The sequence below is a fragment of the Dermochelys coriacea genome, chromosome 10 (assembly GCF_009764565.3).
Source record: "Dermochelys coriacea isolate rDerCor1 chromosome 10, rDerCor1.pri.v4, whole genome shotgun sequence".
NCBI classification, from domain to species: domain Eukaryota; kingdom Metazoa; phylum Chordata; order Testudines; family Dermochelyidae; genus Dermochelys; species Dermochelys coriacea.
The window spans coordinates 32,269,931-32,295,295 of NC_050077.1; the positions used below are offsets into that span (position 1 = coordinate 32,269,931).

The 25,365-nt window shown below is 44.6% G+C and overlaps 1 protein-coding gene across 12 annotated transcripts in view; it reads left to right on the forward strand.

Moving 5' to 3' along the window:
- Window positions 1–5,518: 5,518 nt before the first annotated feature.
- The window catches only part of AXIN1 (axin 1), a 181,531-nt gene continuing 161,684 nt past the window's right edge, over window positions 5,519–25,365 (forward strand). For 3 of the 12 annotated variants that reach the window (XM_038418523.2, XM_038418532.2, XM_043493324.1), the window contains exons 1-2: window positions 19,331–19,469; window positions 21,674–22,642. In XM_038418523.2, coding sequence (XP_038274451.1) covers window positions 21,765–22,642 — 878 coding nt within the window. In that variant the 5' untranslated portion in view covers window positions 19,331–19,469; window positions 21,674–21,764. Of the gene's footprint in view, window positions 5,807–18,681; window positions 18,951–19,319; window positions 19,470–20,502; window positions 20,623–21,670; window positions 22,643–25,365 lie in introns of those variants that run through there. The other 9 variants (XM_038418524.2, XM_043493321.1, XM_038418525.2 and 6 more) reach the window with 8 other exon arrangements.

The following is a 25,365-nucleotide window of genomic DNA, read 5'->3' on the forward strand; positions in this document are numbered from 1 at the left end:
CTCACCAGCAACCACACACCACACAACAGAACCACTAACCCAGGAACCTATCCTTGCAACAAAGCCCGTTGCCAACTCTGTCCACATATCTATTCAGGGGATACCATCATAGGGCCTAATCACATCAGCCACACTATCAGAGGCTCGTTCACCTGCGCATCTACCAATGTGACATATGCCATCATGTGCCAGCAATGCCCCTCTGCCATGTACTTTCTACTCGATAAGTTTATGGAGGAGATGGTATGATGGGATAATGGGATTTTGGTAAGTAATTTATCTTTAAATATTCAGGGTAAATAGGCCAAATCCCCTGAGATGGGATATTAGATGGATGGGATCGATTTACTATAGAAAATTCTTTCCTGGGTATCTGGCTGGTGAATCTTGCCCATGTGCTCAGGGTTTGGCTGATTGCCATGTTTGGGGTCGGGAGGGAGTTTTCCTCCAGGGCAGATTGGAGAGGCCCTGGAGGTTTTTTTGCCTTCCTCTGTAGCATGGGGCATGGTTGACTGGAGGGAGGCTTCTCTGCTCCTTGAAGTTTTGAACCATGATTTGAGGACTTCAATAGCTCAGACATGGGTGAGGTTTTTCATAGGAGTGGTGGGTGACATTCTGTGGCCTGCGCTGTGCAGGAGGTCGGACTAGATGATCAGAGTGGTCCCTTCTGACCTTAGTATCTATGAATCTATGAATCTATGTACATTGGCCAAACTGGACAGTCTCTACGTAAAAGAATGAATGGACACAAATCAGACGTCAAGAATTATAACATTCAAAAACCAGTTGGAGAACACTTCAATCTCTCTGGTCACTCGATCACAGACCTAAGAGTGGCTATACTTCAACAAAAAAGCTTCAAAAACAGACTCCAACGAGAGACTGCTGAATTGGAATTAATTTGCAAACTGGATACAATTAACTTAGGCTTGAATAGAGACTGGGAATGGATGAGTCATTACACAAAGTAAAACTATTTCCCCATGGTATTTCTCCCTCCCCCCCCCACTGTTCCTCTGATATTCTTGTTAACTGCTGGAATTAGCCTACCTTGCTTGTCACCATGAAAGGTTTTCCTCCTTTCCCCCCCCTGCTGCTGGTGATGGCTTATCTTAAGTGATCACTCTCCTTACAGTGTGTATGATAAACCCATTGTTTCATGTTCTCTGTGTGTGTGTGTATATAAATCTCTCCTCTGCTTTTTCCACCAAATGCATCCGATGAAGTGAGCTGTAGCTCACGAAAGCTTATGCTCTAATAAATTTGTTAGTCTCTAAGGTGCCACGGGTACTCCTTTTCTTTAAGCAAAACAAAAGCATTTAGGGTTAGCACAGAGGAGTCCACACGCCATAAAGAAATAAAAGAGAGAACCTAATTGCGTCTTCCTAGACATTTCCTGATCTATTTACATATCTGGGGTTTAAAATGAGTAGTTTCTAGGTATGATCTGATGATTTTTTCATACCTGGCCAAGCTCTTACAGCCCTGTCTCTGCTCTCTAGGAGAACACAGGCAGACAAAGGGGAAGTTTTTTCACAATTCTTAAAAAGTTCTAGCCTTCCCATTGACTCTTTTGGCAGGTGCCCACTCTCTTTCTTTTACCTATGGACTTTTTAACTCTTTACAGGTAAAGCAAGTAGAGAACAGCTTATTAAGAGGATTTTATAGCTAGCTGGCTGGCTGGGTGCCCATAAAAGGGAGCTCACCACACCCCCTTTCATTTATTTCAGTTGGGGTCAATACAATAGTGGGCATAACCGGGTGAAATGCAAGGGCCTGTGGTATACAGGAGGTCAGACTAGATGATCTAATGGTCCCTTCTGGCTTTATAGTCTCAGGATATCTGAATTGAGTCATTAGATTCAATCTCTTCCCCCACCCCCCATTATTATTTTTGTAATGTTCAAGCAATAAAAGCATCACCCAACCCCAAGGCACTACAGTTTTGTAGATGAAATGTGCAAAGTTCAGGGTTCATTTCTTTAGGCTTGGAAAATGAAAATTGACAGGTCAGTTTCACTGTTTTTAGTCAGTTTCTAGTCAACTTCATATTCTTATGAGCTAGCACAGTGCAGCAATACTGGGTTGCAGATGCTGCCAGGCAATGTTCATTTAAAATAGCTGTTACAATTAGACTTCTTTTACAATAGCATGAAAGTCTGACAGGTTTTTTAATTTTTTTATTATTATTTATAAAACCTATATTTGGGACCAAATTTGAAAGTTCCCTTTAAACTATTATCAAAGGTTGCATCTGAGTAAAACTACTCCACAGCACCATCTAGTGACACTGTGATGCATATCAGAATGAAAGTCCCAGAGCCTGCAATGTCACATTACATTCATTTGTAGAGTCAAATGTAGCATCTCCGTAATTAAGAGTAAATGGGCATTTCTGTCATAAACCTGTTTTTATATTCCGCTATCAATCTAATCCTAGAGCAATACCTCATTAACCCACACTTCATTAATCCTCATACTCAGGGAGCAGTTAAAACAGGATACACAGACCAGGGCTTGGGCTGAGGGGAGGTCCATGAACCCACAAAGTTTGGATCCAGAGAAAGCTGGTATTTTCGCTCTTCCCCGACTGGATGATTTGTGTAACTACCCAGCACAGCATGAATTGCTGGTATTACAATCAAATATATGCATCAAAACTCACTTGCAGTATATGTCAGCCCTCAAGCTTCATTTACGTCTCTGGAGTCTTTGTGCCAGTGAGGCTTGAGTGACTGGATGGATCTGGAAAGCAAACTTGGAAGGGATGCAAACACTTGCCAAGAAAATTCATTTTCAAACTTGGGCAGATGTTTGCATACAGTTTTATAACCTAGCTACAGTAATCTCCTGACACACATAGGCTTTGCATGTGCTCACTATATACACAGGGTCAGGATGCTTGGATGCAATCTTAAGGCAAGTTAAACTAGGACTGTGATGTGAAACGCTTGTTTGCTGATCATTAGTATTCACCACAAGTGAAACGGACAGTGCAATACCCACACACCACTTATGTCCCACTTAAATCCTAAAAATAAGCCTTAAGGGGGCCTTGAGTGGCTCATAGAGCTTTGTAGGAGTGAATTTCACCCCAAGGCAGAAATTAATGTGTGTATTAGAATTGGGCAGAAAATGTACACAGTCACTTTTGTTGGCTTAGCATATAAAGGGGGGGCACTTGGGTTTGGTAGGGCCTTTGGTAGGTTGGATCCAAGCCTTAGTTAGTCTTAAACCAGACCTGCTCACACTCAGGATATGTCGACACAGTACACCGCAATACGAGGTATGACTGCAGCAGTTGTAGACATACCCAAGCTACTCCTGATCTAGTTAGCTGGAGTAACAATAGTGCTGAAGCCTTGACAGCATGGGCTAACTGCTTGAGTATATACCCAGGGTTCCAGGCAGGCTTGTATGGCCCACACTGCCGTGGTTTCCCTCTATTGTTGTTGGAGCTAGTTAGATCAAAGCTACATATGCTGCAGTCACACCTCTGGTATAGACCTACCCTATAATTCATCCAAAATATTGGTGGCCCCTTTCTATTCCTTCACAAAGCTGCACTCTGCACATGCTGAAGTAAGGTCTTATATTAATCATGAAGATGTCATTACCTTTAAAACTTGACTATTCCCCAGTATTTACTGTGGGTGTAATGAGTAATGATATATGTAATTCAAACAAACTGCAAGTGTCTAATTAACTGAAGAAAGTACGTTCTGGGATGCACTGTCCCTTCTCTAGTGGTATTTTGTCACCTATACCCTAATCCTGCAAACACTTAAACAAATGTTTAACTTTACTCACAGGACTAGCTGCATTTAACTCAGTGGGGTTATTCATATGAATAAAGTTACATACGTTCTAAGTGTTTGCAGGATCAGGAGCTTACTAACTTGCAAAATTCAGTAATTCACAAGGGATCTCCATGTCATTCACATGAATTAGTAAGCAGGTGCTGTAATATACATTTAGGAAACCCTGATTTTAATTGAAAACTTCAAGGAGAAAATAATAAAACATCAAGGAAAAAATCCATTGATTTTAGAATGCAAATTTAGCTTTTGTTTCAAAGGGTAGAAAATCTAACTGAAATAGCTATGGTTTAAAGATTTATCTGCAGATGGTCTGCGTTTTTGTTGTTGTTTTTCTGTAAGTAACCTCCTGCCATATAACAACTGAGCTTGAGCTGGAGACCTAGATTGTGAAACTCACTAAAAACAGAAAGGGAAACTGACCAGTTTGACATTACTGTCTATACCTCTGAAAGGTAAAAGCAAAGGAACAGCTTTCTGAGTGAACAGGAAATGAGATTTTGAAAGTTCTTTCAGTCTGAATCCTTTCAGGAGTTATCAATGAGACAGGAAGGGAAGACTCCAGTTTTTACAATTGGTTATTTTTATATTGACAGGTCTACCTTTTTAAGTGTGACACCCCCAAAGTATCCTGCAAAGCAGGTTCTCTCACTCAGATGTATTGATTTGTTAAAGGCAGCTGCCTCCAGCAAGAGCCATTGAGACTTTTGCTTTATTCTTTGCCTCTGATCTGGGTTATAGCCCTTAAAGTTGAAAGAGGAAGAGGCAAAGACGGTCTCCAACGAAGTGTTTGGCTTGAGTTTGTATTGAATTTGCCCTCCAGTGTGGAAAGAGAAGGCTGTGTGACTTTAATATTGGCTGCCTGTTTAGGGTCTGATACTACAGCTGCCCAGTGCTGACATGTATCAAAGACCCGCAAACTGGCCGGTGCTCGTAACTTCCTTTCTGAAAATCTCTATTTGCTTTCAGAAGTGAAACCTCTTGACAAGCTGTGCAGTCTCCCCCTTGTATATCTTAATTGTGCTCAGGATGCCCAGACCTTTGTGTTTGCATTAGCAGAGGTTGCTTTTGCCTGACAGACATGGGAGTCCTCACTGGGAAAGGTTTCTAAAGGAAGGGATTAAGTTAGGGGTCAGGTGTAATTCAGCCAGAGAATAGTGACCAGTACTAACGTAACACTGACAGACCCCAGTCATCTGTGGGTGAGCTCAAACCTGGGACCTCTGGAGCTTAGTGTATGAATCTCTACTGCATGAGCTAAAAGGCACATGACCCTTAGTTAAGGCTGTAGCAGCCTCATTAATCTCTAAGTTGTCTCCATGCCACTAGAGGGGATAGAACACCTCACCCAGGAGGCGTATGGGTTACACTAAGATCAATGATACAGCAAATGGCCCCAAGATAATGCAGTCTCCAATGTGCAAGACCAATACCCTGGGATGAGCAAACCTCTTGCTTGCAATGTTTAAGCATTAAAAAGGGAATCGATACAGTGCAGAGAAATTTCTGGCCCTTGGGCAGTTTGAGAATGATTGATTCCCCCTGCCCTTTCATCTCCTTTACTGCACACAGAAAGGGGCATGCTGGTTTTTGCCAAGAAGCATGTTGTCAGCAGGTGTGTTTGCAGCTGGAGCCACTCTGTGGGGGAGGGGAGCTGTTTTGGCTTTTGAGAAACCCAGCACAATATGGCTGGTCTAGCTGAACAAGAAACTGCAGCTGCAAATGTTGTAGCAAGCGTTCTAGTACACAGAAAGCTTTGCAAGTGTGCGTTTCAGCACACAGCAGCTCCTAGCTTCGGAGAGGATTCAGCCTGGAGCGAGTGTGTGATCAGAAGGGAAGCACTGCATTTTCTACCCACATCACAGACAGGGCTCCTTATTAGGAGCAGGGGAGGCCGGGCGCCATTTGTAGGAGCCAACAGCAGGGAGACTGGGAACCCAAAGCAGGCCGGGGGGCCCTATAGGATCCAGAGTGGCGAACATTGAATGGTAAGTGTGAACAACAGGCCTTATGCACCACTATAGCCTCACTATTCCCCCAGCTTCTCTGGGGTTCAAGCAATAAGATCCTGTCTCTGCTCCCACTGCCTGGAGGAGCCCTGGGGGGCAGCGGGGAATTAGTGATGTCTTGTCACCAATGAAAAATGTCACTCTTTCAGCTGTAAGGAGCTGGCAGCTATGAACATGCCCTCTGCCACCCCGTGCAGTTGCCAGTTGCATAGGCGTTGCTACCCGAACATAGAATCATAGAATATCAGGGTTGGAAGGGACCCCAGAGGGTCATCTAGTCCAACCCCCTGCTCAAAGCAGGACCAAGTCCCAGTTAAATCATCCTAACATCACCAAGCCATTCTCACAGTGGATGAGGGTGGGTAGAAAACTGTAGTGAGTTACTCTTGAGTGAATGTCAGCAACTCCGCCTCACCACTGGCAACTCTCATGATACTGTCATGAGTCCCACAATAGTGCAGCACTCTCTTGGCATCTGGCGATCTCAAGAGCAGCTCCTGGCAGCTCAGGATTTAGTTCTATTCTAGTCACTGGATGCTGTTGGCATTGGCCTGCAGTTCTGGATGCTGTCCGCAGAGGCCGCTACAGAGCTGGCTCCTGCCAGTGCTGCTCCCCAGCAGCAAGCTGCCTGTGCAGGACATGGCCATGGAGACAGCAGCATAGACAGCTGCTACCTGCATGGCCCCATATAGCACTGCCCTGGAGAGGAGAAAAGAGTGAGCCAGGAGCTTGTGCCCTCTCTATATCTCCAGCCCATTGTGCTGCCCAGCATCTACCTCACATGGCACTCCGATGTGGAAGCCCACCTGCAACCTCATCACCTGTCTGAGCAGTGGGCAGGCCAGGCAGTTGAACCAGCAGAGATTGCTGTGTCACCTCTTCTCTCACTGCTCCCTCTACTCGATCCCAGGCAGGAATGACCCCAGGGCAAAGGGTGGCAGTGGGACAGGATAAGGGGAGAGGCCCAATTTAGAGCCAGGTTCTCTGTCCTCCATCTACAGTCAGTTACAACCAATTGCCCCCAACCAAAGATGCCCCTCTCAGCCACTACCCCCATGCTGCCTCCCTCAACACCCAAACCAGCTGTATTTCTGACCTGAATTTGTCTGGCTTCAGCTTCCAGACGTTGGTTCTTGTTCTGCCTTTCTCCATTAGAATCACGAGAGCTTTAGGACCCTGTATTTTCTTCTGTAAAAGACTTTGCTCCCCACAGGAGCACTTTTTTGTGGCCAAGAGCGGGGTAGCAGCAGACTCCCCATAAAGTGCCCCCTATTGACAGTCACTCGGTTGCGGCAGTGTTCTCTTCTCTTCTCACAACTTGGCCCTCCAGTCAGGTCATGCTTTAGTCCACCCCTTCCAGGGTAACAGAAAGTCCAACCAAGCAATAGTCCATTGACCTTCCATCTCTCTCTGGGCAAAGTGGTCCTTTCGCACCACCTTCCTCAGTGGCAGGTAGGGGAAACCCAGGTCCTTCCTCTACTCTGGGGTCTGTCCCAGGGAAGCCATCTGGCAGCCAAGGCCTATTCCCTCCGACTGCTTGTTGCCTTCCTCCACCGCTTCCTCCCTCATCTAACCCTCAGAGATTGACTGCAGACTTTCTCCCTGCAGCTCCTTTCTTTCTTTCTTTCTTTCTTTTTTTAATGGTGAAGCAGACTTGACTGAATAATCTACAGCTGCCACCCACTATAATTCCTAAATACTCCATGGTTGAAATTCTCTCGCTCTGCCCTGTATCCTTCAGGTAATGTAACGCCTTTCTAATATTACCCCATTTCCCCAATATTTTTACTAAATAATATAATGTAACTTTTGTTACCTTAAGATGTTTGAATTCCTCAGAAAGCTGTTTCCCTTCTTTATCAAAGCCCTTACATACCCATAAAAGGTGATCAATTGTTTCTTCTATTTATTTGACAAAGATGTCTGTTTAAGCCACAATGGCCAGTTAATACTCTAAATAAAATCGCTTCACTTTTCCTATCCATCCTCTGAAGTATGTCATAATCCTCAACTCTGGGGCACAATTCAAAAAAATCTTTCTTTTTTTCATTAATCCAATATTTTTTGCTATTCCCCTTTTTAAATTTTATGTATTACACTTTTGAATTCCTGATTACTCAAGAGTATTTCCGTGTCAATCTTTTCATTTCTTACAGCATTTTCAATTGCTTCGTCTGCTATTTCTCTTTAGGACCCATTTGTATATATTTGACAAAAACAACTCTACTTTTCATCTATATACACTTCACTTTTAATACCTACTATCTCTTTTTTTTACCCTTAAGTTTATAAAATGAATCTAAATCCACATTTGGATATGTAACTTTCCATATACAACTAATTATCCCATAATCAAGAGTTTTGACGTCATTTACTTTTTCCTTGTCTTTCAGCTACTGCATCCACACTCGAACTTGAATGGTATGTGACATTCTAACATAGTGTGCTATAGTTCACCTATCAAATTCCCAATAGTCCTGATATATTTGTTTGGTACTTTCATCATTGCAATTCTCATTAACTTTGGCCAGAAAGTTAGGTCCTGTAATTTCATTGATAATGTAACTGGCATTTCACTAGAAGTTAGCTGTAGCATGCATATAGGTGCTGTAATAAATGCACCACATGCAATTCAAAGTGTCTGGGCTTTTATTAAATCTGATGTTTTTTAAGTTCCAGTTTTGACGCTAACCCAAAGGCCTGGCAGCTATAATTAATAACCAGTTTGATTCAGGTTCTGTGTACTATCAGAAGCATTTTCTTATCCAACCCTCAATTGGTCCTAGCAAGACTTGTATGCAGATTAATACTTCTTGTGCATTTATCTTTAAAGGTTATATAGTTTATATGATCTTTCCAAACCAATTTAGTATCAGATATTACCCCTAGGAATTTAAACCTTTTAACTATATCTATTTATTCTTCATACAGATACAGTTTACATTCCTTTGTAATTTTCCTTTTTGTAAAGATAAATCCTTTGGTTTTGGCAATGGAGAACTTGAACCCCCATGCACTGCCCCAATCAAAGGTATCTCCTAACTCTTGATGATTTACTTTTCTGTCACCTCAGTATTCCTGTTCCTAACCCACATAGCACAATCATCTGCGAATAGAGTGACACCTGCCTCTGGCACTTATTCATTTTGGGGGATCATTTATCAAAATAAATAAAGTTGGGCTGATAACACTTCCCTATATTATATATCGTCAGTATAACTTTCCCAGCTCTTACCTGCATGGTCCTTTTACTCAAAAAGTCTCTACCCATACATTTTTCCCCTTATCCCTAGTGCACCTACTTTGTAAAACAAGCCTTCCCTCCAGAGCATGTCATACACCTTTTCAATGTCTAGAAAGGTTTCAGAGTAGCAGCCGTGTTAGTCTGTATTCGCAAAAAGAAAAGGAGTACTTGTGGCACCTTAGAGACTATCAAATTTATTAGAACATAAGCTTTCGTTTTTTTTTCCACCAAATGCATCCGATGAAGTGAGCTGTAGCTCGCGAAAGCTTATGCTCTAATAAATTTGTTAGTCTCTAAGGTGCCACAAGTACTCCTTTTCTTTTTGCGAATGTCTAGAAAGACAGCTATCATGTAACCTTCTTGCCTCATGTATTTCATCTTCTAATTTAGCAGTGTGATCAATGGTGCATCTTCCTCTCCTAAAACCACCTTGTAACTTATCTATAATGCCATTTTTTCCCAAGGGCAACTGATCTTCCGTTCACCATTCTCTCCATAGTTCTACCTAGACAGAACATAAGGGCAATAAGTCTATAAGCATCCACTTGTTTGCCTGGTGTTCATATTGGAATTACGTCTGCATGTTTCTATCCTACCAGTATCACTCTTCCCCCCGCCCCTCCATATAGTATTATATAATTCCTAGAGAAGCTTCAAACTGCTTTCAGAGAGAGATTTAAACATTATTGTGCATATATTATTTTAGCTGGAGATGTGTTCTGGCTGATGTTAATAGCTCATCTCAAATTCTCACATAAAAATCCATTCATTCAGGACAGTATCTTCATCTTTACCTCCTCTAAATAATAGTTCATGACTCCCTTCAATTAATTAAAAAGAAAAGGAGTACTTGTGGCACTTTAGAGACTAACAAATTTATTTGAGCATAAGCTTTCGTGAGCTACAGCATTCCGATGAAGTGAGCTGTAGCTCACAAAAGCTTATGCTCAAATAAATGTGTTAGTCTCTAAGGTACCACAAGTATTCCTTTTCTTTTTGCGAATACAGACTAACACGGCTGCTACTCTGTAACCTTCAATTAATTGTCTTTTACTCTGGCAAAAACCTGCACTTTGATTTTCATCATTACTCACCTTTCGGAAAGTTTCTGTTAAAACTTCAGCTTTCTTATTATCAGCATTTCTAAGCATTTTATTGGTGCCAATAAGAACTTGGACGTGACTATTCTTAGCCTGAATTCCATTCATTTTTTTCTAATTTGCCTGTATATTTCTGTTGTCTGGTTATCTTTCTTTATCCACTCACAGGACTTTCTTCAACTGTTTTTGTTTTTTGTTTGGTAAATCTTTGTGCTATTGCCTTATCTTTAGATCTTTACTATTTTCCATTTGCAATATCTGCTGTTATAAATCCCAGGTCTAAGAAAAAAAAACTACCATCAGCTGCATTAAATTTAGTTGACGTGTCATTGTTTAAAACCACTAGATTGTTTTCATCAATGAACTTCTCTAAGCATGTGCCATTGTTATCAGTTGCCTTATTGCCTCATCATTTATTATTATTGTGGTTAGATGTTAATAGATGTTTGTCTGTGCGTGTGTGTTCCCTCTGTGTGCCGCCGCAGCCCTGCACAGACAGCTGGCATGGCAGACCTTGAGCGAACCACCCAATGTCTGCAAAATCTGTTAAGGGATGAAGGCACCCGGCCAGGTTTATTGTTGACGAAGCATGGTACTAGTATCCCGCAGATTCTACCGGACCACTAATACATGTATGCCTGTAACAATGGACCAGCTCAATGAACAGTGGGACTTTCTGTTCCTCTCTAGGCTAGACAAAGATACTCCCTCTGAGATACATCTTTATACCCTGATACAAACAAAGTTACTGCCCCCGATGTGGCTAGTTATCACTTATCACCTTGTACATGTTGGCTTGATCAAAACATTTCTATTACGTACTTTCATCCTGACCGTATCTTTTAGGAGGGGTCAGTGTGTTCCTGTTATTCTTGGGGAATGTTTTTGTAACATTCTTGGTATCGGGATGATCTGTTACCACTTGATATCTGGATGTGTTTGCGAGTGCTCCATGACTAATACTACTTAGGAATATGTATTTCTGCAATATCAGCCCTATTCTTGCCAGATTCTGTGAGCAGGTCTTGCCTCATACAAGGCCTCTAATAGAAAAGCTTATGTCTCAAGCTCTCTTCCTACCACAATTATTATTATTACTATACCACATATAATATAAAATCTTTTAGCATTCTGCACTATTTCTTGTAGCTCTGAACTTTCTAATTTCCCACATAGGTTATAGATATTATTAAATCCTTAAAGAAAATATGATGTCTGCATTGGGATCTCAACAGCATTATATGCTAGGTTTGCTTCTTCATTCTCTATTGCAGTGGTCACCAACCAGTCGATCGTGGTCGACTGATCAATCCAAGAGACTCTCCCAGTCAATTGCGATCTCTGGTGGTGCAGCGGGGCTGCTGCTAAGACAGACTCCCTGCCTGCCCTGGTCCCATGCCGCTCCAGAAAGCTCCCAGCATGCCCCCTGCAGCCTGGGGGGAGGGCAGGAGTCTCTGTGCGCTGCTTCTGCCTGCAAGCATCACTCCTGCAGCTCCTATTGGCCAGGAACGGGGAACTGTGGCCAATGGGAGCTGCGGGGGTGGTGCCTTCAGACAGGGACAGTGTGCAGAGCCATGTGACCCCCACCCCCAGGGAATACAGGAGTGTGTTGGCCCCCTCCAGGAGTGGTGTGGGGCCAGGGCAGGCAGGGAACCTGTCTTAGCCCCGCTGCACCACTGACCAGGAGCCACCTGAAGTGAGTGCTGCCCGGTGGGAACCCTCACCCCAACCCCCTTCTGCACCCCAAGCCCCTGCCCCAGCTCTGAGCCCCCTCCCAGAGCCAGCACCCCATATCCCCTTCTGCACCACAACACTCTGCCCCCGCCCAGAGCCCCCTCCTGCAACCAAACTCCCTCCCAGAGCTTGCACCCTTCAGCCTGGAACCCCATCCCATACTGCAAACCCGTAGGCCCCAACCTGAGCCTGCACCCCTCCCCAACCCTAAACTCCTGCTCCAGCCCCGTGAGGGTGGGGAGAGCGAGCAACAGAGGGGGGGATGGAGTGAGCGGGACAGGGCCTGGGGGAAAGAGGTAGATCCTGGGTTGCCCTTAAATTCAAAAAGTGATCTTGGGCCTAAAAAGGTTGGAGAGCACTGCTGCTATGTAGTTTAATCTTTCCCTTGCAAAACTACAAACCTCTTCCTGGTTTTTGGTCTTGCCTAAAGGCGACATACCCTGGAATTTTAAAAGCAAGCTTTTCAAACAACCATGTTTCCTGGATACATATGACATTTGGTTTAGTTTTCATTTCCAGGATATTTGCTTTTAGTTCTTGACCACATGCTATCAAACTCTGTGCACTCCAACAAAAGGTTGAGATTCCCATACTAGTCATATTTTACCATTAACCTCACTCAAAACCACATGAATACAGTCCATTGCCAGATTGCGAACATACAGGTATTTTTGGCTCCCATTGCTATAATTTGCATGTTTGCTTATTTTTTCCCCCATTTGTGATGTGCAATTTATTACTTCTATCATAAATGTGATAAACTTTTATTTTACTACTAGTAGATCATCCTTTCGCAGTGTTTATCGTATTTTTATAGGGTGAGGCTCTATCCAAAGTTCCTCTTTTTTCTGTGCTGATTTTCTCTTCCTTCTTCACCTGATGCTTTTAGAGTCTCCTTACAGCTGTAGCATAAGATATGTTGTTAATATTCTTTATCTCTTTAGCTTGCCTTGTGCAATACACCCGCTGTAAGATGACTACTGCAGTTGCTATATTTGATCTCTATCCTTTTCTATTAAATGTTCACAGGAATGCTCTCCCACACAGTTACAGCATCTTGTTTTCCCTTTACAAACGGCTCCTACATGCCCATATCATTGGTACTTACAACACCTGAGTGGGGGCAGGGGGAGATGGTATACTTTCTCAGCATCCCTCCTTACATGTAATCAGCTCTGCTGCTGATAGCTTGCTTTCTCTTCCTCATTTACTAATTACTGTAGTCACCGATTTACTAACAATTTATTTTCTCCTATGCTTTTTGTTCTCTCATCATTGGACAGTTCTAATGGCAGTCCATCAACTACCCCCTTTGTTTCAGTCAAATACTTTGGTAGCTGGCAACTTTATTTTAACTTTCTCTAGTATTTTCATTGTTAGCAGTTTATCAGCTTTCTCTTTATTTTTATATTCAACTAAAAGAATTGCATGGTGCAACCTACTGGCTTTTACTGTATTCTCTATGCTTTTTTCCAATCCAGTCAGCTACTTTGACAGGGTTAACATCGCTGTCTTTTATTTCTTTGGCTTGGCTAGGGATCTTACAGTTATAATACTTTGGTTTATTTCCTTTCTGAGCTTTGCTTTTTTGCCAATATCGTCATCTGCTTCTACTCTTTTATTTTTTGTTTCTCCTCCTTTCTAATAGACTCTTCTTCAGTTTCCAGAGTGACTTCACTTGGAGGTCAGACATTAGCACAGCCCCTTTCTGTTACAAACTTCCAGGTTTTATAATCACAACCCACCCCCTCCCCAGCTGGGCTTCAATATGGATTCAGCCTGGCTTTCTCTGTCTTGCAGGTGCTGCCAGGTATGTTAATTGGCCTCTCAGGCTCACATAAAGCCCTTCAGGGCTTTTGTGGTGTACACACCCTATCCCATCTCCCCACAAAGGTTCTTATACACTGTAATCAAGTCCTCTTTCAATCTTCTTTTTGACAAGCTTTCACTGTAAGGCATTTTCTCCAGCTCTCCTGCAATTTTTCAACCGCATTTTAAAATGTGATCCAAATCCCTCCAGATCCTCCTCGTTATTTTCCACACTGCCAATCTTTATGTCATATGCAAACTTGATCAGCAGTGATTTCGTATTTATTTCCAGATCATAGATGAAAAGTGGAACAGCATCAGGTCTAGTACTGACCCCTGTCAAACCCAGCTATCAACACCCACATTGCATGCTGAACCTTTTCACAACTACTTTTTGAGCTCTGTCAGTTAGCTGCCAGTTCTTAATCTGTCTAACACGTGCTTACTGATATTGTATACTTTTAAAACCAGAATGCAATGTGATGCTAAGTCAAATGCCTTACACAAGTCTAAGTTATTTGCATCGATGTAGTTACCTTTATCATCCAAACTTGTAATAGCTTATCAAAGAATGAAATCAGAGTTGTTAGACAAGACCTAGTTTTGTTAAAGCCATGTTGCCGGGCATTAATTCTATTCCTATCCTGTAATTCTTTATCAATTTAATCCCATATCAGTTTTTCCATTCTTTTTTTCCCATCGTTACATGCAAATTAGCTAATTATGTAACTTACACTGACTGGCACACGGGCAGTTGCCCTAAACACCACATTTATGCACTCCATCCCTTTGCATCTCTTCATCTCCTGAAAGCAGAGGAAGCAGGGGCACTGTCCTGTGAGGCAGCTGGACAGGGACCAGAAATGCTGTCCATAGGAGGGAGAGTGCTGGAAAGGGAACTGAGTCCATTGGTGGGAAGGCAATAACTGCAAGGCTTGGGATGGGGAGCAGAAGGGAGAGCTGAACAGGGCCAGTGGCCTGGTGGGGAGCAAGCTTGGGAAAGGGAAACTTCTCTGGGTAGAGAAGAAGTGGGGGGCAGTTCTCGGGGGAAAGAGCTGCTGAAAGTCCCTGGAAGAGAGCAGGGAAAGGTGTAGGGTATCTGCTCAAGAAGGTCCCTTCCTGCCAGTGAGAAATGCTGGATGAGGGGCCTGCCCATGGGTGTAGTTCTTATATTTCAGGTTACATTCCCTGAAATGTGCCTGAGCACGCACACACACACGCATGCATGCACACTTATCCCTACACATACCTATACATGTGCACTCCCAGGCACACACATGTGCATACACACAAAGGGGCGATTCCTCTGGGGAATTCAAACATCAGAAAACAGACCCTACGCATCAAATCTCTCTGTTTCTAAACCACTCATGATTTTGGGGGTGCTATCACAGGATTTTTGAACTTTTGGGTTTGTCTGGGCACATTTCAGTGCTGCCAGCTGGTTTGCAGAGTCAGAATGTGACTTTTGGATAGTCACTTTTCAGAGAAGAGTCGCATTTTAAGCAGGAAAAGCTTTATTCACCCTAGGGTTGCCAGCTTTCTAAAGGCACCAAACCAAACACACCTGCCCCACCCCTTCTCCAAGGCCCCGCCCTCACATGCTCCATCCTCCCCTCCCTCCATGCTCACTCTCCCCCTCCCTCTCTCACTTTCATCGGGTTGGGGTGCGGGAGGGGGATCAGGGTTCAGAATCCCAGCGGTGTTTACCGCGGCTCCCAGGAAGCAGCCACCAGATCCCTAAGGTCCATGGGCATCCAGGGAGGCTCCACATGTTGCCCTCATGTTCACAGGTTCTGCCCCCACAGCTCCCATTGGCTGGGAACCATGACCAGTGGGAGCTGTGGGGGTGACATCTGCGGGCATGAGGGCAGCGCATGGAGCCTCTCTGGCTGCCCAGGGGCTTCAGGGACCTTGTGGCCACTTCCAGGAGCCATGCGCACCTAGGGCAGACAGGGAGCCTGATTAGCCTTGACCTCCCACTGTGCTGTTGACCGGACTTTTAACGACCTAATTGGCAGTGCTGACCAGAGCCACCAGGGTCCCTTTACAACCAGATGTTCCAGTTGAAAACCTGATGCCTGGTAACCCTAATTCAGCCATGAGCACACGGTAACCAGCAGAGACTTTAGCTAATACCCTCAGCACCCACGCATGAGTGATGGGCACAGAGCTCCCATTCTGGACTTTTGCAGAATATGGTGCAGAACTCTTCCTGAGCCTGGAAACATTACAAATTTAGCTGTGGTAACATATGTTTAACCAATAGTTTTTAAAAAACAGTCTATATCTAGCTAGGCCCTGGTTCCTATCATGCCTTTCTCAGAGTTATAATTCAGGTTGTTTTTTCACATTGCATTCCCTATAGCGCCACCTCTTGGTGAGCTCACATGTTGACTCTGGCTACAGAATTTATTTCAACTGAGTAGGGAAATCAGAGACAATACCTATCATGTTTTTTCAACCAGTTCTAGCTGTTTGACCTGAAAAGAGCGACTCCTAAGGCAAGTATCTACACCCCTTCATCCACTGACACAAATGTAAGGCTTGGAATATTTTTCAAGCAAATACATGGCATTAAATCCTGTTGCCTACTGAACTTTGGGACCCATACCAGTATTTCAGTTTCAAACTAAGACATCCTTTCCCAGATTCAGCTCTGCAGACAGAGAAGTCTCTGAAGAGTGAGCCTTTCCTGGGCATTGTTCTGGCCAGAACCTTTCCAAGGGTTTATTCCTGGTTTGGGTTACTCTGTTCAGAATAAATGGGAGAAAAAGAACAAGCTATTTTACCCCCCTCACCCTTGGGATTTGAGCCACCCAAGAAGCCAGCATTTCAGTCAAATCACTTGTACCCCTTTCAGTAGGGGAACAGAACCTGGGCCAGTCACAGCTACTGATTGCTTCATTTCTGCCAGTATTCCCAGCATGTTGAGCAGGGTACTGCATTGGGGCTGAGTGCTAAGGGGCTGTATGAGAATTTTGACCCACTTGGGAGCAGCAGCTTGATAAGGCAGGTTGCGGTGGTGGTGGTGGTGGTGGAGGGAAGACATGCAGCATGTCTGCCCTAACTTTGTTGTGGTCGTTATGGAGAGAGGGGTGTATCTAGCACTGGATCCTGAAAGGGCTGAACAATTGATTTTGCTTATTAATATCACTTTATAGGCATCAGTGGTGATAGTTATTCACATGGGTGTGCTAGCTCCTGCAGGGGTCTGGTGCCTCCCAGGCCTCTTTACAGGCCAGCTTCCCCTCCTATTCACTGGCACAGTAACACTCCTTAAGGGGGGCATGGATTACACAGATTGGCAGCAGGGCAGGGCTAGAGAGCAGGGTTGAGTAGTGGTGCTCTTGGATGAGAGCCAGGCCCCTGTCACCAACTGGTTCCCATCTCCCTGGCAGATTCCAGCCCCGAAGTCCCAGTGGGTAGCTGGCACCCCCGTTCAATGGTCTATCCCCAGGCTCCTAAATCTATTGATTGTGTTGAGTTTGGGGTTTTTTTTTGAGTTTTATGATAGTTTAGATTGTAGGAACAATCATAAAAATAAAAGGGGGGATAAAAGAAAAAACGATTGTGGTTGGGGTTAGAGTTGATGGAATCAGGAGCCAGGCTGTCCACTGGGGCCATAGAACTGGCTCTGCTATGGGGATAGGGGAAGAGATCCTTATCTACTCCATCCAAACCCCCAGCCTTTTTCTCTCTCATTTGTGAAGCCGGACAGCTGAGTCAACCCAACTGACTTCCTCAGGTCTAGGGGGACCACCCTTCCTTTATTTTAACATGTACTGAAATGTATTAAAACTGATAAGTACCATTTTACACATGACATTGAAGCTTATACTAATTGCATGGTATTCTTGAGGGCAGTAGAAATGTGCATGAGAGAAAAATACATATGCTCAGGGAAATGGTGTTTTCCTAAAATGTCCCTTAAAGTAAAGTGGTGTTCCTTATTTTTCACAGTTTTCCCTTATTTCTATCCAGTAAAGGTGGTTACTCTAGTCAGGTCCCCCAGAAGGGCTGGGCTGGGTGAAGGCAATCTGGGCCTTTAGGAATGGCACCAGATAAGGCCCTGTCTCCCCACTTGCAGTGACAGGGGTCCTCCAATGCTGCCCCCAGAGAGGCAGCAGCATGGGGCCCACTTCTCCATGCCTAGAAGCAGCAGCAGGTTTCCCTTCCCTTTGGGAAGAGCAGAGGTGGCAGCAGGGATTCCCCTGTTCTTGTCCCAGCACCTGAGGTGGGTGGGCCAAGCCACTCAGAGCAGTGGGTCTCAGAGATAACATGGTGTATGGAGCAGTTCCTCCTCCTCAGCGTTACTAGGTCAGGCTCTCAGCAGAGTCAGGCAGGTAACACCATATCAGTTATGCTTGCGTCCTGTTTACAAACTGTTTTACCAAACCAGGAGGTAGAACTAGAAGTTAACTTTTTGTGTTTATGACATCTGAGATTCTGATGTAATCACAGGTTTCAGAGTAGCAGCCGTGTTAGTCTGTATTCGCAAAAAGAAAAGGAGTACTTGTGGCACCTTAGAGACTACCAAATTATTTGAGCATAAGCTTTCATGAGCTACAGCTCACTTCATCAGATGCATTCGGTGGAAAATAAATCTCCCCACTGTATTTTCCACTGAATGCATCCGCTGAAGTGCGCTGTAGCTCACAAAAGCTTATGCTCAAATAAATTTGTTAGTCTCTAAGGTGCCATAAGTCCTCCTTTTCTTGATGTAATCACATGACTCCAGGAGCTAAAGCCCTAGGTAGTGGCCTTTTGTGCCTTTAATCCAGCCCTGTAGACAAGGGCTTTCATCTGGCAAACCACAGAGGTGCACCAGAGGGATGTTTGCTGTTGGAGCAAAGGTACAAACTTGGGCCTCTAATGATGTGACCTTCACTTTCCCGGTCCCTTCTTACTCATAGGGCCTAGGGTTGGAGGCGGGAGAAAAGGGTTGGCTTTGGAGGCAGTTCCTTATTAGAAACAGGGAGTTTGCAGCTGCTGCAGAGGTAACTGTCCCTGTAGCATAGCAAATGGGAAGGCAGTGATGGGGCTTTTCTGACTGGAGCCTGATGAGGTTACAAGGACTAAGAGGATAAGCTCTTTGTATTTAATTTTTAAAGTGGCTTGGGGCGGCGACGTTACCAGAGTGCGGGGTGGTTTATTGGAAGAACCCGGCAAGGTTAGCCGGTCCAGGACCCCGGTTCAGAAAGGAGCAGCTCTATGCGTTTGTCTTGCAAAGTTGGTAAATATCCTCTTTTCAAAATGACCCGGGGAACTGAGCTGGCCTCTGCAGAGCGCCGCTGCCAAATTTGGAAACGGCTTCGTTCCCTGCAGCGGGAAAGGGACAGGAGGCGCAGCCCGGCCTGCAGGGAGGGCACGGTCAGCGGCTCTGGAGGCTCCGCGTTTGGCTCTCGCCTCTCCTGTCCCCGCCTCAGCGCGGCGCTGCCCGCCCGCGGGGCTGGGGCCCTCCTGCGCCCCCTGGCTCGGGCTCTCCGGCGCGGCGCGCTCCCCGCAGTACCGGGCGGAGGCGCGGGGGGCGCGGCGGAGCCGGTCTCTCCCGGCAGCGGCTGGGCTGGAGCCGCGGCGCAGGCTGAGCCGTGCGGGGCTCGCTGCTCTCCGTGTCGCCGCCAGACCGAGCGGCTGCGGCCATGGGGGTCCCGGGCCGCCCGCCTTGCGCTGCTTCCCCGCGGCCGCCGCCTGCGGCCTCTGGCCGCTGCTGAGCCGCATGGGCCGGGCCCCGCGCCGCGGCTGCTCCGAGCGGGTGAGCGAACGGGAGCGGCCGGAGCCAGGCCCCAGCCGTGCTGCGCTGAGGCCGCCGGGCCGAGCCGAGCCGGGGAGGCCGCCGCATTGTGGGGCCGCCGGGACGGGCCGGCTCCGAGCCGGCGCTAGGCCGCTGGCGGGGGAGCGGGCCGGGCGTGCGGGATCCGCCCGCGGGCGCTGGGCTGCGGCCGGGCCGGCGGGGCTCGGGCTCCCGGGCTCCCCGCGAGGGTCCCGGCCCCGCGTCCTGCTCGCTCAGGCGGAGCCATGGTTCCTGTCAGTGCCGCAGCGCCCGACCGAGCTGCCGGGCTGGCTGGCCCGGGGCTGCGGGAGCCTCCGAGCCCGGGGCACTGGCCAGCAGCCGGGAGAAGGAGCAGCCCACTCTGGAGCCCCTGGCAGCGCGGGGGAGGATCGTTATCCGGCCAGTTAGGAGGGATTATAGGGAGAAAATCCAGGGTTTGGGCACCAAGGCCTCGATCCGCGCCGGAACAGCACGTAGCCGCCGGGATCGGGGCCTCAGACTGTGCATGTGTCTCGGCACCATGTACCTAGCCTGTGCCCAGAGTCACCAGGCATGGCGATTTACAGAAGTGCCTTCAAGCATTTCCCCGGAGTTGAAATGCTCAGGGCTGCTTAGGGCTTGAGAAATGGAGCCTTGCTTGCAACTGGGAGCAAAATGGCTCGTGTGTCAGTTTTGGAGTGTGAGGTTCAACTCAATGAAAAGGTTAAAATGTTATGTTGGATGTTTAGGTGCTGGGAATCTTTATCGTGAGGATCAGATTATTTCCATGATTTCATTGCTCTAGTGATGGAAGAGAAATATACTGTAAACGGGGCATAGTATGAAATAAGAATACACTAAATTACAGGTGTTAAGGCAAACCTCAGAACCGCAACTGAATGTTGTATGGTTTTTGATCCAGTAGTGGTAGTGAGTAACTATCTTTTGGTTTCATGATCACAAAAAACAGTTGAAACACACAGTTATCTAGGAATTAAAACCTAATTGTTTCCCACTTTATTTTGTTTTGTGATGAGGTACAAACTGTTTGGTGTCTTGAAGGCCAGCTCTGGCACCTTCTAGCTGTATTTTTTCAGCTTAGTTGGGAGCTACAGAAGTGGGAAAGTTCTCTGAAAGATGTATTCATTTATGTGGGGTGAGCTTTTTGAGAGGCTTTTATTTCATAATTATTTTCCTTGGTATATTTTCTTTAGTCCATCTAAAGAAGTTACTTGTAAGACAGCTGCAGCTTTACAGCATTCAGGTTTTTGAGTTCACCAGTATTATTTTGTAACACAAAACTTTTGTTAGTGTGTTTTAAAGAATTTAAGTTGTATTGATTTTATTACAAAAGTAGGTACCAGAGGTTGTACATTTCTACTCCTGCCTCCATAAATACACACCTTCTGCACCATGTTGATTCAGATTACTTTTAAAAATATTGTTTGATTATTTCTCATTGTCAGGTGGTGACTAGACATGTTCTCAGGGCCAGCAGCAAATAATGGTTGTTAACTTACATGAAATGTCAATAAATACCCTCCATTCCATGAAGTATAATGGTATATTTAGTAATACTGTACCATACACACCATTTTTACATTATGCTCATTTATTACAGGAGTGTAATTGAGAAATAATGCAAAATATTCTGAGAATGACAGTGTATTATGATTATCTGTACATTATGATTTTAATTTCACTAAAGTATATTGTTAACTTAACCTAATGAATGCTCAAAATGCTTGTCTGTTAAAAGTGCTAAGGCACCGTCAAAATGTCTCCAGGACTGGAGGGGAATTTCATAGTGTGTAATGACAGTTGATTGTATTGAAAGTTGTCCATGCTTGATTAAGTTATGTTCTTGATTTTAATGCTAATTGGAAGTTTTTTCAGAATATTTTCACATGCCCTGAAAGAAATTCCAAAACTATTATGGAGATGTGAATTTACCTGGTGGTTAGCTATGTAAAAATACTGTATATTTTATGACTTAAGTCTGGGATACAAATATACACATTAAAAAATTCAAGAAAATCCCCTATTTAAGAAATTGTATAAATCCTCTTCTAGGATTGGTCATCAGTTTGTTTAGCTACCTCAGTATTAGGAAGCTTAGAAATACTTGAGTACTCTTAAAAATAGGCATGTGTGTTAGAATTTTTATCTGCAATATTTCTTAATGTTGTTCTCATTTGTTTCAGCAGGACAAACACATTCACTCTGGAACTACTGATACTGGTGTTTTGAGACGAAGCCTGTTCCCTCATTGTTCCTGTGCAAGCAGGCACCATAAAAATGAATATCCAGGGGAAAGGCTTCCCTTTGGATCTTGGGGGAAGCTTTACCGAAGATGCTCCAAGGCCACCAGTCCCTGGTGAGGAGGGTGAGCTAGTTTCTACAGATTCAAGGCCAATCAGCCATGGCTTCTACTCTGGTAAAAGTGATGTTATTAAAAATGAGACTTCCACAGCAACACCAAGGCGCTCTGATCTGGATTTGGGGTATGAACCTGAGGGGAGTGCTTCTCCAACTCCACCCTACCTGAAATGGGCTGAGTCGTTGCACTCCTTGTTGGATGATCAAGATGGGATAAATCTGTTCAGGACTTTCCTGAAGCAGGAGGACTGTGCAGATTTGCTGGACTTCTGGTTTGCCTGCAGTGGCTTCAGGAAGCTAGAACCCTGCGTCTCCAATGAGGAAAAGAGGCTCAAATTGGCTAAAGCTATTTACAAAAAATACATTCTGGACAATAATGGGATAGTATCCCGGCAAATCAAACCAGCCACAAAAAGCTTCATAAAAGATTGTGTGATGAAACTGCAAATTGATCCTGACATGTTTGACCAGGCCCAAACTGAGATTCAGTGTATGATCGAAGATAATACCTATCCTTTGTTCCTTAAGTCAGATATTTATTTGGAATATACAAGGACAGGTGGGGAAAGTCCTAAAATTTATAGTGATCAGAGCTCAGGATCTGGGACAGGTAAAGGACTGCCTGGATATTTGCCTACTCTTAATGAGGATGAGGAGTGGAAGTGTGACCAAGACACCGAAGAGGAAACCAGCCGAGATTCAGCCCCATCCAGCAGGCTTACTCAGAAGCTGCTTTTGGAGACAGCAACCCAGCGTGCCACATCAACCAGGCGATATAGCGAGGGAAGAGAGTTCAGGTACATTAGCCTGATAGAACAAAATTTCTTGTGTCTGTAGAACTTTCATGAAAGCTGTTTAGGCTTCTTGGGGCTGTTGTGAATATGGGGATGCATGTGGGACTGCGTAAGTGTCAGTTTTGGGGATGAATGCTACCTTTTCATTTGGAAATTTTGTTTGGAATGCAAGCTTCTTTTTTTTTTTTTTTCTCTCTTGAGGAGAGTCAGTCTGAAATATCTGTAGAAACAGAACTGCGCTTGACAGTTTTTCTATGATTTCTATTAATCACACCTGAACTATGTTTCCATCAGCTCCTTAAGATGAGAAAGTGTCATTTGAAAGATGGAGGGCTAATGCGTCAGTCATGGCCATGGGTGGTCCTCTCATGTGCATTGAAGAATGATTCAAATGAGCTGCATTTCCAGGTTTGCATTTGGCCTGTAGGGGAGAAATTGCAATATTTAGTGGTTGAATTGTAGATTTTATATACTCGTAATTAGGGCCCTACCAAATTCAAGGCCATGAAAAACATGTCACGGATGGTGAAATCTGGTCTCCTTCTGTGAAATGTGGTCTTTTATATGCTTTTACCCGATACTGTACAGATTTCACGGCAGAGACCAGCATTTCTCAAATTGCAGGTCCTGACCCAAAAGGGAGTTGCAGGGAGGTCGCAAGATTATTTTAGGGGGGTTGCAGTATTCCCACCCTTATTTCTGCACTGCCTTCAGAGCTGGGCAGCCAGAGAGTGGTGGCTTTTGGCCAGGCGCCCAGTTCGGAAGGCGGTGTCCTACCAGCAGCAGTGCAGAAGTCAGGGTGGCAATACCATACCATGCAACCCTGACTTCTGCACTCCTGCTTTCAGAGCTGGGCAGCTGGAGAGTGGCGGCTGCTGACCAAGGGTCCAACTCTGAAGGCACCAAGCACCAGTGCAGAAGTCAGGGTGGCAATACCATATACCATGCCATCCTTACTTCTGTGCTGCTACTGGCGGCGGCTCTGCCTTCAGAACTGGGCTCCCAGCCAGCAGCCGTCGCTCTCCGGCTGCCCAGCTTTGAAGGCACCACTGCCATCAGCAGCAGCACAGAAGTAAGGGTAGCAGTACCGCAACCCTCCTACAATAACCTTGCAACCACCCTACACCTACTTTTTGGGTCAGGACCCCAACAATTACAACACTGTGAAATTTCAGATTTACATTTCTGAAATCATGACATTTGCAATTTTTAAAATCCTATGACCGTGAAATTGACCAAAATGGACCGTGAATTTGGTAGAGCCTTACTCATAATAGGGCTTTGCTGTGTGAATATGGAAGGGAATACTCAGTGTGACTGGTGACTACAGGTTCTTTGTCACTTGAGCGATGGCACCCATCATATTCCTCTGTACCAAATGGATGCATAGCAATCCCTGGAAGTGATTTTTGATTTGGTCTTAAAGGCTTTGACAGTGGATTCTACCAGTGCCATCCAAAAGTAGGAGTTGCCAAATTTAGCTATTTATTCTCCCTTATGGCCTTTCCTTTCATCCAAATCATTGTTTTTCATAAATAAGATACTCTATTTCCTGTCATTCCTCTCACGTCCTTCCAGCTAACACAGAGTTGTAAGTTCAGTTAAAATGCCAAATATTTAATTTATCAGGGAGTTCTCCAGGTTCAGTAACATGTCCAGAATGCGTTCTTATTTCTTTAAAATAAAATCACCTTTTTTTAATAAATTTTAGGCTAAAATTTGGCTACTTTGTGAAGGTTATAAAATGAAGCAGCTAAAAGTTTCCTGATCAAAGCTGCCCCGGCCTTTGGAGAAGGTATTTATGGATTTAATCTCACTCAGCAGTCCTTTAGTCTGGCAGCTGGAAATTCATCCCTCCCTCTGGAAAGCCTCAGCCCATTGCAGATGCTGAAGCATTTTCATTTTGATCCTTGTTTTCGTACAGATTTTGAGGAGGGAATGTTGAATGTGAAACTTTGAAAAAAGAGGGAATTCATGTGACTCCCTGCTGGTTTAATCAAGAATCTAAAAAACAAAATCCCACATCCTGGGACTTTCCTGTGGAGTTAATAAAAACCTTGAACATTTCTTGAAGTGCATTTTGATTGACCAGTTGGGTACCTACTATAAGGGAAGATTAGAACATTTTAAGATTTAAGTATCTATCTTTTTTTATTTAAGTGATAAATAGCTTTTAAGGTTGGAAATAACTGGTTTGAGGTATAGTTTTCTCATTTCTAGAACAGGTAACAAAAGAGTATTTAGCAGTTCTGCACTTCTCAGATCTAATTTAGGGAAAATACCATGAATGTATTGGTTGAATACTTGTTTTAAAACATCATGAAATAGTGGCACTGTGTAATAAGGTTTATAAAGTTCAGAGGCTTTCATACTAGATCAGAGCAATATGAGATGGGATTAAACACAGGTTGTGCATCTGAGAAAAAATAAACAGGGATATTCATCTTTCGTAAAACTTTGTGCCCAACAGTCCGTCACTACAGCTACAGATTTTTCACTGTCAGGTGCCTCTTGGAAATTCTTGCCATCAATGGGCACTTACGTGAGATGCATTTCCATACCAGGAACTACTGAATAGGAATAACATTTTTAAAAACATTAATATATGTATTACTGTACGTCCAGAGGATCCATTGTGCAAAGGGGATGTACAAATATATATGTAGACATGATCCACCCTCCCAAAAAGCTCATAAGCTAAAAGTAATTTGATATCTTAATTGCCA